The 17,500-nt window shown below is 45.5% G+C and overlaps 1 protein-coding gene across 11 annotated transcripts in view; it reads right to left on the reverse strand.

The window, feature by feature from the left end:
• nav2a (neuron navigator 2a) overlaps positions 1–17,500 on the reverse strand; it is a 117,646-nt gene that overhangs the window by 43,355 nt on the left and 56,791 nt on the right. For 8 of the 11 annotated variants that reach the window (XM_076035014.1, XM_076035100.1, XM_076035347.1 and 5 more), the window contains 8 exons: positions 15,833–15,905; positions 15,234–15,522; positions 14,539–14,595; positions 12,555–12,703; positions 4,239–5,358; positions 2,542–2,627; positions 1,911–2,019; positions 854–1,285 (listed from right to left, as the gene is read on the reverse strand). In XM_076035014.1, the coding sequence (XP_075891129.1) occupies positions 854–1,285; positions 1,911–2,019; positions 2,542–2,627; positions 4,239–5,358; positions 12,555–12,703; positions 14,539–14,595; positions 15,234–15,522; positions 15,833–15,905 (2,315 nt within the window). Of the gene's footprint in view, positions 1–853; positions 1,286–1,910; positions 2,020–2,541; positions 2,628–4,238; positions 5,359–11,031; positions 11,051–12,554; positions 12,704–14,538; positions 14,596–15,233; positions 15,523–15,832; positions 15,906–17,500 lie in introns of those variants that run through there. The other 3 variants (XM_076035263.1, XM_076034755.1, XM_076035183.1) reach the window with 2 other exon arrangements.

The following is a 17,500-nucleotide window of genomic DNA, read 5'->3' on the forward strand; positions in this document are numbered from 1 at the left end:
TGGAGATAGATAGATAGATAGATAGATAGATAGATAGATTCCTGGTAGAGACTGAGAGCGCCCCCTTCTGAGTGAGCCGCTCACACACACACACACACACACACACACACACACACACACACACACACACACACACACACACACTTCATTCATCCACCTGAATCTTCCCCTTACTCCTCTTAAAAAGTCTCCACCTGCCAGAGTTAGACAGCTGTTGTGTGTGACGTCACCAAGGGCACCCGCCCACCATGGAGACCACACCCCCAGCAGAGGGAGCGAGGTCCCACAGCGCATCACTATATTCTGTGTTCAGGACTTACAGAGAGGTATTTATTACTTTATTTACTCATCGAATAGTTTACTTGTTTGTTTATTTATTTACTTATTCATTCGTTCATTTTTTTATTTATTTACTTATTCTAGATTTTTATTATCATTATGCAAGCGCAACAAACTTTTGAGCAGTCTCTCGGCTTACACATGAAAAGAAAAAATAGTTTTGGGGTTTCTTATTTTGTTTTGTTTTTCGTTAAATCATTCATAAAGTATTTTATTTGTTCACCCATTCATTCATTCATTCATTCTGATAATTTAATTGTGCACCACTCTTTCGCGGTATTGTAGGTCCCCGCTCTGGATCAGAGGTGGGGGTACACGGACTAGCGGCTCTCTGGCGCCCTCTCCTGGTAGACTTTATTTAATAACTACAACCGCAGCCGCTCTGGGGTGGGGGCAGACCACGTGACTGAAACTGAGACAAACTATCGTCCAGTTAGGTTTCGACTCGCGGCATCAAGTTCACATGTGAAAGAAAAGTTCAAAACTAAAACTGACGTCACCGCCGTCGCCTTACCCGCTGCTGACGTCATCGGGCCGCGCGATGTTCTTGCTCAGCACGTCTCCGTCGCTCATGTAGCCCGTCACCTCCACGTTGAGGCCGTCCAGCTCCAGGTCCTCGCCGGCTCCGCCTCCTCTGTCGCCCGCCGGCCCTCCGCCGCCACCGCCGCCGCACAGCGCCGCTCCCCGGGCCGTCAGCTGCCGCCGCAGGTGGCCTGGGTACAGGTAGCGCGCCCCCTGCTGGCCGCCGCCGCCGCGCCCGCCATAGCTGTTGTTGGCCATGGAGGGGGCGTCGCCCGCCTGTAGCCGAGGGCTGGACTGACCCAGACGCCATGACGTCAGAGAGGGGCGGGAAGAGGTGAGGCTGAGGATGCTGCGGCCACCGCCGCCGCCGCCGCCGCTGCTGACGTCCGTGGTGACGCCGCCGTCGAAGGTGGTCTCCAAAGTGCTGAGAGGGTTGGATTGGAGGGGGAAATACTCAAAACTAGACTGAAGCGAATAGAGTTTGTTTTGTTTTATTTGGCATTCATTTTGAACATGTATATAAAGGAATAACATAGACTGAAAATAAAAAGTTGGTTTTCAAAGCGCTTTGAGATGCCTTTGGTTGTGATTGAGTATAACTTAAAGTTGATTGAATACAATGAAATAAAAAGAGATAAATGACTAAAAAGAATTCCATTCGCATACAAAGGAAAACAGATGCATCATAACAAGTATTTATGCGTTCGTTCCACTTCAGGGACACCAGAAAAACCAGCAGCCAATTCCCACATTAATTTTATTTATTTATTTTTTTCACTCTCCAAATACACTTGTAGCGAGCCAGTTTTGTTTCTTTCTTTTTATATATGTATATACGTATACATATGTATATACGTATATATATATATATGTATGTGTATATATATATATACACATATATATATATATATATATATATGAATATATATATATATATATATATATATATATATATATATATATATATATATATATACATACAGTACAAAAATAAAGGTGATCACTGAAATTTGACTGTTTTATTTTTATTTTTTAAAAACACCTCCTACCTGTGTGTGACCTGAGTTCCTCGTAAGCTGGACATGGTCTCCTCCAGGTTCTGCCGCAGGTCCGCAATGTTCCGGACCGTCCGCAGCCGCCTTGTCTCCGGATCCTCACCTGAGGGGACGACAAAAAAAACAAAACACCACAAACAGTGGGGGAAAAAAATTATTATCTCATGAAATATAGCTCGATGACGTACTTGCAGCAGCCCCGAGTGGTGCCTAAGTAAAATTGAATGAAATAGATAAAAATAGATTAAAAAAAAAATATATATATATATATACAAAAGAAGGATTTGATTTGATTTGATTTGACTTGATTTATTTCGAACATGTAAGAAAGGAAAGATAATTAAAAAGGATACAAAACCAAAGACACACAAGAGGACAAGAGCAAGCATATTGATTTAAAAAATGACAAAAATCATGGAAAAAAAACACATCCCAACAACACTGGAGCAGCTTTGTGAGCGCAACAAGAGACAAAAAAGGAAAAACGAGAGATCAAGTTTAAAGGCCACGGACGCCCATTATGAGTCGTGAAACTTGAGTCAGTCGTTACCGTTTAGAGTCACAGTCCACGGATAGAACAAACAGCAAAGAACAACAACAAACAAACAAGCAAAGGGCAACACACCTGAAAGATCGTCGATGGAGAGCTGGCTGCTCTTCATGAAGGAAAGGTCTCCGCCGCTCTCGGGGTTCTCGCCGTCGGTTTGGGTTCTGGAGAGAGAGAACAAGAAGGTATGCAGGGGATCAACGGGGGGGATATTATCGATTGTGAATTATTATCATTATTCTCGTATTTAGCAGGAATAATAATATTGTGGACATTGTCACGAAGGAGGGATCAACCTGATTAGCAGAGTAAAGCTGTAATGCTGTGCTGCGTTCAAGGTCTTGTGACCAGGCTGGAGAAAAGGAAAAAAAAGAAAAAGAAAAGCTAAGCGCCCCACGGCACCAAAAGATCAAATCAATAGAGTTCAGTTCAGTTCTGCAGCACCATACCGGTCCCTGGACCCTGGACCCAGGACCAGGTGGGGCGCTACTGGTCACAGACCACTAGGGGGCCTCAGACTTTGTCCTTGTTGACTTTAGGCTCGCTCACTTTGCGATACTCAAACTGCTGCAACACCATAGCACTGCTGCATACACACACCCACATATACATATATGTGTATATTTGTCAAAAGATAAAAATAAAAATGTTTACTTATTTGACGCAATTCATAGTAGCTCAGCAAAACTGCTCATTTTGACCATTGTAATGCAGAAAAAAAGATATTCTAAATGTGTCTCCTCTGAAAATTAGACACAACAACAATAACACCAATTGTTTCTACTTTTCTGTGTTCATTTCCATTGAAGTCTCTATCCTAATACATACAAAGTTTACCAAGCAGTCAACCATTATGTAAGTATGTCACTTCAAACACATTGTGCTTTGAAGTGCTGGGACAGAGGTCAGAGGTCACTGCACCCGTCCCGTGTGCACGCACACACACGCACACACCTGCGCGACCCACTTACAAGCCTAAACTGATGTGACAGTTCCTGCTAGTTCCCTGCAGGTGGCAGTATTCATTTGTCCACAGTCAGCAGCAACAGGATTTGTCTATGCTCCACATCAACAGACCTTCGATAGTACATGGTTCAACTTTTAAAGAAATGGTTTAGGGCACAGCCCCCAGAGCCGCGAGGGATCATGGTGGAAAAGTGTTGCATGTTGTGAGAATTATGTTGTGTGTTGCTGTTTGAGTGTGAATGTGTGAGTGTGTGTATGTGTGTTAGTGCATTAAGGGGAATGTTTCATGTACGGTACGGTGCCATTCTACGTTCGTGGCTGTTTGGCTTGTGAGTCAGTGTGGACTCCATTCAACTTAGAAGCTGGCCAGCGGCATGTTGGGTCGTGTGCAAGATAATGTTTATTATGAGTCCAACATCAATATCGTGTTGGGTGAGTTGACTTCTCAAAAGCTTTCCCATAGTTAAAACGTTAGTAAGAATAAATTTAGTGGCCTTCTTTGGTCGAGACATAGTTATTCTAATTTAAAAGATTTAGTATATATCAAATGAATCACCTCACTTGCACAGTTTGAACTTGCTGATTAGTAAAACTGTGGAGTAAATAGTGCTTAAAGGTATAATTGTATATATGTATATATGTTACTTTCTTAATGATATCTAAATTAGGCGAATGACGTCACAGGAGCATAATGGAAATTTCTCTGTTTAGGTCAAAATGGGCGGTAACGAAAAGGTCTAGCGCGACCTCTGCCGTGCTTGTGCTTCAGTACAGATTGTGACCACTTTTGCCTCCTCTACTGCGCTCACCTGTACATGAAGGGGGCGACGGTGGCCGTGTTGGGGTGGCTGTGGTGCTGCTGGTTCTGAGGTAGCTGCACGCTGACCGTGTTGCTGGCTGTGCTCTGAGTGGTGTTGCCTCCTCCGGCCACCAGGGCGGCGCCGCTCTCCTTTTTGCCCTCGTTGGAGGCCAGGCTGGAGGTGGAGCTGGAGTACCTGCTGTCACGCTGGTTGTCGGGCTGCGGGGCCCTGGCCACACCCATCCGCCCGCTGCGAGGCCTCTCGGCTTTGGCTCCCGGCTTCGGGATCCCGCTGTGGGCGGCGGTGGTGGTGGCGGCGGCGGCGGCGGCTGTGGTGGCCTCCTTCTTGGACACTTTGCCACCCTTAGGAATGAGGCTGGAGATCTTGGAGGTTCTTCTGGTGGAACCATCTGCAGTGTCCGCAGCTTCCTCCTTAGGCTCCTCCCCTCTGAGTTCCGCCCTCTCCGGCACAGAGGTACGTTTGCCCTTTTCCTTCTCCTTCTCCTTCTCCTTCTCGGCGCCCTTGACTGAAGCCTTCTTGGAGGTCAAGGCTCTGCTGAAGGTACGCTGGGCAATGCCTCGCAGCGCCATCTTGGGGCTTGTGGCCATTGTGGGAGCTGCGCCGCTGCCCGTCCCGTTCGCCCCAGGCCGGACGTTGCCTCGGTCCTCCTCCAGGGGGTCGGTGTTGGAGCCGGTCTCTGCTCGGTCCACTACAACCATGGCTCCATTGGAGGTGGAGGAGGTGGATTTGGAGCTTCCTTTGCTGTTGAAGAGCTTCAGCTTCTCAAGCATGGACCTCTGAGCCACAACTTTGGAGGAGGAGTCCCTCTCCAGCTTAGCCGGCTGCATGGCGGCGGTGCTGCTGGTGGAGGAGGCGGAGGTGGAGCCAGTGGGAGGAGGAGCTGTGTGCTTGGAGCTGGTGGACTTGCTCCTCCAAGGTTTGCCGTTGCCGTTGGGTTGGGGGATGGCCGTGGTGGTGGAGGACGATGATGATGATGGAGGAGGAACCAGGCCGGAGGAAGCAGCAGGGATGCTGGTGGTGGAGGAGGAGGAGGAGCCGGTGGCGCTCACGGCCGGCAGCGCGTGCTCAGTCATGGACGAAGGCCGCGAGGTCAAACCCTCTGAGGAATCTGCACCAGAGAGGAAACGAGATGAGAGCCAGTAAGGCACAGAGGAAGAAGAGGGTGAGGCGGCACTGTAAGTTCTTCATATGCACTTTACAATTTTTGGGGAGGCTTTAAAAAAAAAAAAAGAAAGTACGATTGCGACAGATCCCACAATGCATTGCGGTTCAAGCACATTAAGATTTGAGAGTGACTGATTGTGTTACGATAGAAGGTGGGCTTGCGTTCACAACCAAATTCTAAATACAGTATTTTACCGTGATAGACTGCAGTGAAACATAGTGATTTCACAATAAAATGATCAATGCAGTATTTTACTGTGAAATAATAACTGTATTCCGTACAGTCTACAATCACCAACATGGTGCCACAGGAACCAAGTAGCTCCCCAAGGACCACATGAGTTGCCCACGGGCCTGTAAAAATAGCACAGCTCGGTGAGCTGTGTCTAAAATTTGAATTTATCCAACCATGTCAAGTCATTGTTGATAATTATTGTGAGAACTCATTGACATGTTCAGTGTCTTCATATTCATGAGTATCATAAACATATAACTAAAGACTAACTGAAAAAATGTGTTATTTCAAGAGTGTAACGAAACTAGTCGCCCTACGTAGCACTCAAAAAGGTTGGTGACCCCTGCCGTAGACCAATCAGACAGTTTTTAATGGGTAAAGAATCAGAGCATAAGTTACATCACGTTACATAAAATCATGAATCCTCACGTTAACTCACGTACATTACAAGTATGTTAAGTTACTTTTTGTTACGTTATGTTACATTATGTTACGTTATGTTACATTATGTTATGTTACATTACGTTACACTCATCCACACTGAAGATCAACTGCATTCAAGGTTTTGTTTCTCCCAGGAAGGTCAACGCGTTTCTTTCAATCCTGACTGGAGTTCAGTTTAACAGGGTGGTACAACAATGCAGCTGGGAGAAGAATGAGAAGTAGAAGAAGAAGAAAAGGAATCTTGTTTGACCCCACACACACAGAGTGTCCTTATAAGGTTCCTGAAGGCGGCCGGTGTTGATGCAGGCGCCACTTAGCAGCTCGCCGACGAGCGTAGCCCATCATCAAACTGTTTATAAAGACAAGGGGAGGCAGCCTGGGGGGCTTCTAGAATCCAGGCCCAACCAGGGGCGGAGCCACGGTGCAGGGCTCCGCCTCCTCTGGTGCGAAGCTGCATGTGGGGGGTCACTCGCTTCGAGGTCCCGTAAAAATTGAAAATTTAACAATCCTCCCCAGAAGAAGTCCTATCATTAGCTGTCGGCTTCCCCCTCCGAGACCACCTTGGTTTTTTCGACTCCTTTCAAACATGTGGGAGGTGCTAACAAAGGCATCAGTTTTAGCAGGAGGCTGCAAACACAGGGCAAACTACATCATGAGAGGTGTAGTTTCATGAGAGTGTGTGCAGGCAGAATTTCTTTATTGAAAGTCATGATTTTTTTTTTTTACACACAATGCAAATATGATGACTTTGTGTTTTTTTTTTTATGAATAAAAGTTATTAAAGTTGAGTTGACAGCTGGGATAGGCTCCAGCCAAACCCTGCGACCCTGAGCTCTGGAATAAGCGGGTATTGAAAATGTATGAAAGGATGAACGGATGGAGGTTTTTATATATATTCCATTCTATATGTATATGCAATGACAATAAAGCCATATATCATATATCACATCATCATATAATAATTAAACATTATATAATATAATGCAATGTAAAAACAGTCAATGTCATGTTCTTAAAGGATAGAATGGCTCTTTGCATTATCATTTTCACACAGGGGACAATAAAATCATCAGCTCATTACTTTGCAATCATGTCTTTTCCTCTTTTTTTGCACCATAATGGCCGCATAAATTTTCACATTAGCGGCTGTTTCAGAGCGTCTCATTATGTCAACGTTTATTCACATCAATAAACGCTATGCTTCGCTTGTTTATCTCCTCGTCCCAGCGCTGGCCCTCTTTTAGCATTTAGCGAGAACAGCCCTTAAAACAATGCAGCCCATTAGGACGCGATCGGAGTCCAATTAGCCGTGCTAGCGGTTAGCAACTGGGGGGGAGGAAAGTGGGTCAGGTTGCTCGTTGTGACCAGCAAACTTCCCATTGGAGGCTCGGATGAATGGGAAGAGGGGTGGAAAAAAAAGGAAAAGTAGCTGTTTTTGCACAGCAAGGCTGAAAAAAAGACGGCAGCCTTTTAAAGGGCCATTCCGCTGCAACTGTGTCTCTGCCAGTGAACTTTTCTACCAGTAAAATTCCATCATTTCATTCTTGTTTGCTCCAATCTATTCTCAAAAAGGGACACGCTAAAAACAACTACGAATACAACAACATCGACAAGTCACAATTCTGAAGATCAGAACCCCTTTGTGATGTCACAGACCAATGTTGACCAGTGATTTCTTACAACAATCTGTATCCCAGGACCTGTATCTCAGTGCAGCGATGCTTCACCAGGCAACCTTTTTTCCACGATGAGTGCCACACACACACACACACACACACACACACACACACACACACACACACACACACAGACACAGACACACACACACACACACGCACACACACTGGTTGCTATTTATATATTTGCTATAATTAGACATTCGGAGGCCAAACACAAAATAAATGTTCCTGCGTTTTCATGCCTAATTGAGAGGCTACAGGAAACAACTTTCCCCTCAGAAAAAAAAATAAACACACAGAAAACCTCTTGACCTGCCCTCGGGACGGGGTCAACGACCTCCCCGTGACCTCCCGCACCAAGTCCTGGTGGTTCCAGGTGCTATTGACTGCACCGGAGGACCAAACATCCTGAAAGAATTGTGACTGTTTACGACTGTGCGGCTTAATTACAGCGAGACTGAGTCTGAGCCTCCTGATAACATCGGACAATTGTGGGGAAATTAAAGCAACGAGCGGCTCTTTTCATGGGTGGTCAAACTGGTGCATCCGGTGGCAGAAACGTGTTCCCCCCCCCCCCAACACTTCAAAAAAGAGAAAAACATTGCTTAGGGTTCATGCTGCTGTTTCAAAGAGCGGAAGCTCATTTTTTATCAGCCTCAAAAGTTCAATTTGTTCTATAATTTTTTAAAATCTATTCTTCGGCCTATTGTGTGTCGTTGCGAGCTAGCGCGCTAGCTGCCTTTTTAGCTTGCGCAATCAAGCCTATAGTGTGAATGAACAAGCCCAAACTGAGCACAACTATATTAAACGGCAAGCGTAGCAAACAGGTGTGAGAAATGAAGCTAGAGGCAGATGGTGTTTTATTGACAGTGTATTCATGGAAATGACTGAGGCACAAGAAAGGCAGCAGCCGTTTAAAGGGCCAGTCCACTGCAGAATTCACTCAGCTGGTTGTCTTGTGCCTGCACTCCTTTCATTTCCACTTAAAAAATACTTGACAATAATTTTTTGATATTATATGACAGATAATTATCATATTTCCAATTCTGTACCAACTCGTCTCGGAAGTTGAACTCATTGTAATGTATTGTTTTTGAACAATTCAATTCAAACACAACAGGCCATTTACTTTAATTGTTGTTGGAAACTTGAGCCAAAGCTGAGCTGAACTCTTTCAGGTCTGAGAGAAAACGTTCAACAGCGCCACCTGGGCTTTGCTGCACTCTGCTGACACCAGTAGAGGAAACACAGCCTTGTTGCCTTTTCATCATCACATGTTGTCCGTGCACATGTGAGTTTAAAGAAGGCTGCTGACACGTGGCGCGCACACAAACACGCACACACACAGACTCACAGCTCTGGTGAGGTCTTTTGCTCTATTGACCCCTAGGAGAATATTTGCAGCATTGTCACCTGAAGAACCAGGCCAAGGTGAGAACTCCGATTGGACGAGAAAACCGAAGTATTGCTTACTCCGATTATGCTCTGCATGTAAACGCAGTGACTGCAGCATCAGTCTGTTTCTGCTCTGCCCGGACAAACGGTCGTCTTCCCAGGGCAACGTGACCGACACAAACACACACGCATGGACACACACACACACACACACACACACACACACACACACACACACACACACACACACACACAGTGCAAGGTAGACAGTAAACGCATTAAGGCCTGATGTTTGGACATCACAAGCCTCCCGTCTGTCTGTTCGTCATAAGACACAAGCAACAAGTTTGTGATTTAAAACCAGCAGGATCAGAGAGTGTGTGTGTGTGTGTGCGTGTGCGTGTGCGTGTGCGTGTGCGTGTGCGTGTGCAGAGAGCTCTAGTGAAGTTAGAGTAACTCTTCTGAGGAGAAAGCTCATAAAAAAGAAATACAGCCATTTAGTCACGCAAACACACACGCACACACACACACACACACACACACACACACACACAACACAAATTCCACTTAAAACCTTGAAACCAGTGCTGCTAACTGCCCCTGTCAGAGAAGTAGCTCCTGGCTGTCCCAGCAGTGGCTAAATGATTTCATCACCTCATCTGCATATTGGCTCATGTTCTTGTAATGGACAGCACGGTAGGCCTGAATCATAATAATAATAAAAAATAATAATGTGGCAGCAGGAGATACAAATAAATATGTTGAATATGTTTGGAACCTCAAATTAACTTCTTAGAGAAAAGAGACACTCTGGATTAGTGACTTTTTTTTTTTTTCTTCTTAACCTTTATGACTTTATGGTCCACTAAGAGGCGCCGACAACCACCAGTGACCAGTAAAAGTGCCAGATGAGGGACAAAGCTGCTTGATTTGTCTGAAAATAAAGACCACCAGAGGGCGCTGCATACGGGCTAAATGTAGCGACAAAGTGGCTATTAGATGGCGACACCTGGTCAAAATGTGCAGTGTTGCAGGCCAAAGCGGCTAGACAACTTGTTGTGTAGTTATTTGGGATTTTGAGCCAGAGGAGCAGGAGGTGAACTGTCCCTTTAAAGTTGCAGGTGTTCCTGCTTCCTGGTTGTCCCTCTCTCTCTCGCTCTCTCTCTCTCTCTCGCTCCTCAGTCATTGTGCTGCAGAAAGTCGGAGGGACAGAACCCCCACCACCCCCCACCCTGCGCGCCCCCCTCCTCTTTTGTGCGGCCCTGCAGAGAAACTTTATTCTGAAGTTTCTCCACATGAATAAACTCAAATAAGAGCGACGCTGCGGCCCATCACAAGGCCCATTATTCATCCACTCTGATAGATATATGCAACAGGCAACACAGTTATGCACTGCACACACACACACACACACACACATACACACACTCCATTCTGGTGGTGTCACAGCCATTAACACACACACAGCAGCAGCAGCAGCAGCAGCAGCAGATCTGGCCTCACAATAAGAAGCTGCAGGTGTCTCTAAAAACCTACACAAACACAACTGATTATCTTCTATTTTATTTTTTGGATATATTTTTTCAGATCATCTGCGGCATCTTTACTAGGGGAATAAAATCACTTTCAACAGCGACAACCCTCATTCACTTTTTTTCTGCTCCATCAGAAACTAAATGACAGAAAACAAAAAGAAGAAAAGCAAAGAAGAGAGAGAAGACAGCGGTACAACTTTTTTATGCCTGGAAAATCAGAAACTTATAGTTGCTGTAGTTAGTTTGGAGGCTGCAAGACCTTCACACACACACACAAACACGCGCGCGCGCACACACACACACACACACACACACACAAGCTGACAAACCTCATGGCTGCTGCTGCGGTTGCAAAAGAAAAAAAAGGGAAAAAACAACGCGTCCAGCAGGATCAGAGACGGAGGAGGAAGTGGAGTCCGGCGTTGAGTGCAGCGTTCAGCAGCGACGGGGGGGAAAGGGAGGAGGGCACAGGGAGAGGGGAAGGGGGAGGGGCCTGGCAGCACCAGTGGGGAAGGGAGGCGGGCACTATACACTGCTGCTGTCAATCACACAGCCGGCTCCATCCTGAAACCAGTGACCTGCTACACTTTTTTTGTTGTAGCAAAGCGTGTCTAGTGTTGGAGTCAAAACCGCACCAACCGAGACCAAGATATTATCAAGACTGGAGAGTATTGACATCGAGACCAGACCAAGGCATATGGGGTTCGAGGCCAAGTATATATCAAAGAAAAATGACAACAAAACAAATCTTTTACAAAAATTCGAGTTTGCTTGTACATAAATGGAACAGCAGCAATTCTTTTCAGCAAGGTGACTTTTGATAGTTTTATTTAACATGTTGCTGCTTTGCCAGCAATTTAACCATTTCCAAAAAAACAACTTTGCTTCATAAAATTAAAACAAATAATTAACTAGGAATAATTTAACTGAAAATGATGCCATACCAAGCATGGAAAAAAATGTGTAAAAACCTTTGATGTTGGAGCTAAGCGCTAAAAATACACTCATCTCACTCATGGTGGTTGTGAAGGACCTCAAAGTTCTGCACAGCTCTTGGGATGAGGTGGTGAAACGAAAGCTTTGATTGTCACGTCATTGCATTATTGGCTGAGTCTTGACCAGTCTTAATCAAAAATCCCGAGTTGATCCAGTTTGGGGCCGAGACAAGACCGAGTAAGAATGCCTCTGAGTCCGAGACGAGACCGAGACCCTTCAAAAGTGGTCTGGAGACCAAGACTAATCTCCAGTACTACAACACGAGTTAAAACACACTAGACCCCCCAGCCTTCCCCCAACACCACCACCGATACTGGGTGCAATACTGTAAGGGCTCTGCCCTTGTTCTGGTCCCCGACCCCAAAACATGCAGATGATGAGAATCCAACAATCAACTTTCTTTTCAGCAAATTACTGGAGGCTGTCAACAGAGGGCTAAATATGACGGTTATTTGTGCGTGTGTGTGTGTGTAGATTACACCAGTTTGTCAAACCAGGGGTCACAATGAAACGAAATGAAATTATAAAAAAAATACATTCATACTAAATTACATGAATTTCAAAGGCACCCACTCATTGAAAAAACAGCTGGTCGTGGAAAGAAATGACAACATGTCCAGTGAGTGTGGATGTCAAGGCAACGACTGTGACTGTGTTTCTAAAACCTTAACTGTACTGTACCAAAGAAAATGGTCTTTAAAAAAAACAGAACTGCACCTTTAAATCATTGAGAGCTTTTGTCTTTGTTGGTCCTCTTTATGCAAAGCAAGAGGAGAGGATTCTCCCTGTGACCATGAAGAGTGTGTGTATGTGTGTGTGTGTGTGTGTGTGTGTGTGTGTGTGTGTCCCTGCCTACCTCTGTGTAGCTGTGCTTTGGTCTTGTCGCTGCTGAAGGCCTGACTGCTGCGGCGGCTCCCAGCAGCAGTGGAGGAGGCCGAGGGGGCGGAGCCTCGAGCAGGGACGTCACTGCCCGCAGTGGAGACCCTGGCCGAGGGTCCGGGGAGTCTGGGGGGGCAATCGGGGGGAGGAGAATATAAACATGTAGCAAAGTAAATTTGTATTTTCTTTTGTATGGAAGTTAGTGTTGTTAACAGGCAGAGAGCAGGCAGGAAGTTCAGGTTGCAAAGTACAGGGGGCACTGTTAGTCAGCGTGGCGCAGTTCCAGGAGACCTGGTGGGGAAAGGACGCACACGCTGGACAGTCACAGCTGAAGGAGTTTTGAGGAGGACTCTCTCTATTAGTAGTCACAAGGTGTTTGTTTGTTACGTGCACATTTCTTTGGCTCTGTCTACACAAACACAGGCAGTTTTGAAACCAAATGTTTTTTGGCCTCCGGTTACAAAAAATCCCTGTCCACCTTGACATGGTGATCAAAACTATCTCCATCCACATGAAACCGCAAAGCAATGTAATACAGATGCCAAAGCAGTAGGTGGCGATATCACTGCTAACAGAAGACTATTTTAGCCAATCACAAGGCTAGAAAAATTCACAACCGGAAAAACAACGATGCCCAACCGAAACAGGACGGAGTCTTTCTTGCGGACCGATAGCTAGGTGGCGCTCCTGCTCACTGTAACACACAAGTACAAAATCAATGATAATTTTTAACAATGCAGATTATTACGGTTTTCCTCAGTTGACTGCTGTCACCTGGACTTCTCGAAAAACTTCAACCTGGACTCCGGTTACAAAAAACTGAGGTTTCAAGAGCCTACAACTGCGGTTACGTGTGGTTGGAAGGCCAACACACATGGTTTCAAAAAATACCTGTGTTCGTGTAGACGGCCTCTTTGACCGCTGACACAAAGCATTAGCGCCTTATGTCGACGACTCAACAACGTGTGGATGGTGGTGTATGGAAACGCTTCAAACATGACTTCATTCCAAGATATTTGGTAAGTTTGACTGACACACACACACAGACACAGACACAGACACGCAGACACATCTATTTCTATTTATCCATTTCTATTTTTAAAAAAGCATTTGTGCTAAATTTATTTTCTGTGTTATCCCAACTATAAATTGACCTTGATAATAACTGATTTTTTTTTTTTTAAATTGCATTAATTTTGAATTATATTTCTGCTCAGTCGCACTTTCAGTTTGCCAAAAAAGCAAAGTGCAATATAAATAAAATATATTATCATTTTTATTGTTACACACTCGCACCCTTTGTTGTCGAAATGAAGCCTGATGCTGACAACTACAGAAATGTGCGAGACTCAAAACGTTGATCGGAGGCTGCTGGTTGTCCTACGGCCACAAGGCGGAGACACTGCTTCCACTTGAAGCGGGACCACTTGTGCAGTGCAAGCACACAAAAAAAGAAGAAGAAGGAGAAGAAGGGGAAAAAAAACAAAGGCAACATGCAACACACACACACACACACACACACACACACACACACACACACACACACACACACACACACACACACACAAACGACCATGCTGAAGATGCAAATTTGGATGCAAAAAAAATAAAAAATAAAATTCATGTGGTGCAAACGGGACACAGGCCACTAGGCTCTGTGTTAATAATTAAACTCAGTGTGTCTGTGTGTTTGTGTGTGTGTAAACGATTACAGACACACACACATAGACACACACTAGGGTTATCTAAAGGTCTTTCACAGCCCATTTAACCGCCAGCTTTCGACAAACATCCGGCACGTCAGCCCGAAATTAGGAGCGGTCTGGACGGAGTCTGGGAGGAAGCAGGGAAATCAAGAAATCAGGGAGCGGGGGGGGGGGGGGGGGGGGGGGGGGGGGGGTGAAGGGAATTGGAGGGGGGCAGCAGAACAAGAAGAAGAAGAAGAAGAAGAAGAAGCTGACCTAGAGGTCTTTTTGTGACCGAGGGAAAACTTGAGAAGTTTACTCTGAGTGCCATCCCTGGAGGAGGAGGAGGAAGATGAGGAGAAGAAGAGGAAGAAGAAGAAGACGAGAAGACAGAAGATGGCAGAGAGGTCAGGTTCACACTGAGAAATGAGCAGGGGTGGAGCTACGAGGCGGGCCAGGGGTGGAGCCACTTCCACCCCAACAGCATCTCAAGTCATCGTATCTTTGTCATTTGATGTGCAGTGTCTGTATTTGAAACGTGATGATTGGCTGGAGTTTTGTTCTAGGTGGAAACAAGACACTCAAAGATAGAAATGTAATGTGACCCTTGACCCCTGACCCCAGGACAGAAGGAACCAGCTGATATAGTAGGTCTGTAATCATATATTATTATATTAGAATCTTTATTATGTCATCTTATACTTCTATCATAATTACTAGTTTTATATTGATGTTGAATATATTGATATTTATAACAATAATAAAAATAAAAAAAATGTGGACATTTTCGGCAGCTACTTATTGGCCACGCATTCTGTGTGGGTCCTGATCTGGCAACCCGTATTGAAAAATGTCTGGCTCCGCCCACGGGGAAAGACAAGATGATGTGAAGATGGACAAAGACAAGAGCGACGACTAGAGAAAGCGAGTGGCGGTGGCGGTGATGGTGGTGATTTGGGGTGGAGCCTCACCTGGACTGCATGTCGGCCTGCGCTGCTGCTGCTGCTGCTGCTGCTGCTGCTGCTGCTGCTGCTGCTGCTCCTCTCTGGACTGGAGGCCCATGCGGAGGGTTGCCGAGCTGTGGAGGAGCGCTGCTCTGCTGGCTGAGAGGACGGTGGGAGCTCTGGGAGGAGGAGGAGGAGGAGCAGGAGGAGGAGGTGTGTTGGTGGTGGAGGTGGAGCTGCTGCTGCTGCTGCTGCTTGTAGCGGGACAGGCTGAAGAAGAGGCCTAGGATGGCTTTCAGATTGCCATTCCGAATCTCTGGGGGGTTGACAGGAAGCAAAAACAATAATAATTTTTTTTTAGTAAAAATAAATAATAACTAAACTAAAAGTTAGTGATGCATATAATGAGGCAGGTAAGACGGAGAACAAGATAAACAAAAAATAAATGAGGAAGGAGAATTCAGCACCCCCTCCACCGTGGGGCGCCCTATGCAACCGTTGAGGTTTGCGTAATTGTGTTATATTTAAAACTCTTTTTTATTTATGTTTTTTCTTCTCTGAGGAACCCCTAGATGGTCCTGATGGTTCCCCGGGTGTCAGTGTGGAGGAGTGGAAGTGCCACCCACCCTCTGCAGACAGGCCCTGGATGTTGACTCCTTTGGCTGCCAGGAAACTGAGGCAGGCGTCGATGTTCTGGATCTGGACGGACAGACAGACGGACAGGCAGTCAGACAGGCAGGCAGACGCAGTAAGACTCGGCTCGCCTGTTTCATTCGATTTGCATTTCTGCACTTTGCATGTCTTTCTTTCCTGCTGCAGGACGGCTGGCAGCAGGAAAAAAAGTCGCTGGATTTGTCGCTATTTGTCACTATTCAGGCTGGAGGGCGCTGGATACCGGCTAAATACAGCGGCCAAGTCCAAGCTAAGTTGGCAACACTAGCGGAGATCCTCTTCCTGGTTCACAACGTCCCACCACAGCCTCTTCCACCAATCACATTTCACCGCTCAAGAATCCCCACTTGAGCCCGACCCAGGACAAAGCTTTGCAGACTGCCAACAAATCACACGGTCGAACAACAACTACAACAGCAGGTCACATGGTCACATCATTAGCATTAAGCTAATTCCCAATGGGGTGGATGGGGATAAAAAAAAAGAGTGAGCGATGGAAAAGTGATGCTCCTGCAAAACAAACAACCAGAGGCTCTTTCTTTTTTTCCAGGTGGCCAGACTGTTTCTGTTGTTTCTGATCTGAACTACAAAAAAAACTAAAGTCAGCTTTAGCATATTCAGAATAGTTCAAGTTTGTTTTGCTTAAAGGCCGTAGGTCAGAAAGTTAAAGCAGCAGCTCTGTGTGACCTCTGACCTTTAGAGACAGCAGCTGTCTGTGGGGCTGGCATGTGTCGTCATGCCCGAGTCAGGATGATGTGTCCCCACCGAGTGAAAATACAACACAACCCAAGCAGCTGTAGTGCTGAACAAAGCGCCTCGAGATTCTTAAAGGAATAAAGGAATAGAAGGAAACGCAGCCAAGGTGAGGAGCAGCTCAGCCTTCCTACCTGCCCGGAGGTCTGACTGATCTGAGCAAACACACTGCTGCCGCTCCACTGGGGTGTGTGTGTATGCGTGTGTGTGTGTGTGTGTGAGAGAGAGAGAGAGAGAGAGAGAGAAAGACACAGGCTAAAAGAGGGAGAGCTGAAAGAGGGGTGTGGAGTTCAGGAGTTCCGGCTCTCAAGCAGGACATGACGCTACAAATAGTGACACGATAAATGTTTTGTGTGTGTGTAAATATACTGTACATGTATTTATATATGTATATATATATATATATATGTATGAGTCAACCAAAACAATGTATACACAAATGAGGAAAAGAAAAACTTTTTCAGAAATACTTCATCTGTAAAAGTACTTCTATACATATAGATGTCTCTTTCAAGTTTGATCAAGTGACGATAACCCTGTGTACTGTTGTACAATGTTTTCCCAACAGGTGGCGCTACCCTCATGTGTGTAGCATTGGCAAGTGTTGAGGTAACAAACGCTACCCACGCAGTAGTTCGCCGCACACATCAATGTCTGGCAGACAATGGCCTCCACTTTGAGCACCTCTTGTCATTGTAGAGGCCAAAGGTCACTTGTATAAATCTTGTGATGTCTGAATAAATGTGGTGTTGAAATATTATTTATTATAAGTTTTTCTTTTCCTGATGTATTCATACATTATGTTTTATATATACTGTATATGTGTATATACATATGTGTATGTATATATATATATATATATATATATA

Source organism: Nelusetta ayraudi, unplaced genomic scaffold, assembly GCF_046127955.1.
Source record: "Nelusetta ayraudi isolate G7.1 ecotype Tasmania unplaced genomic scaffold, CSIRO-AGI_Nayr_v1 ptg000002l, whole genome shotgun sequence".
NCBI lineage: Eukaryota > Metazoa > Chordata > Actinopteri > Tetraodontiformes > Monacanthidae > Nelusetta > Nelusetta ayraudi.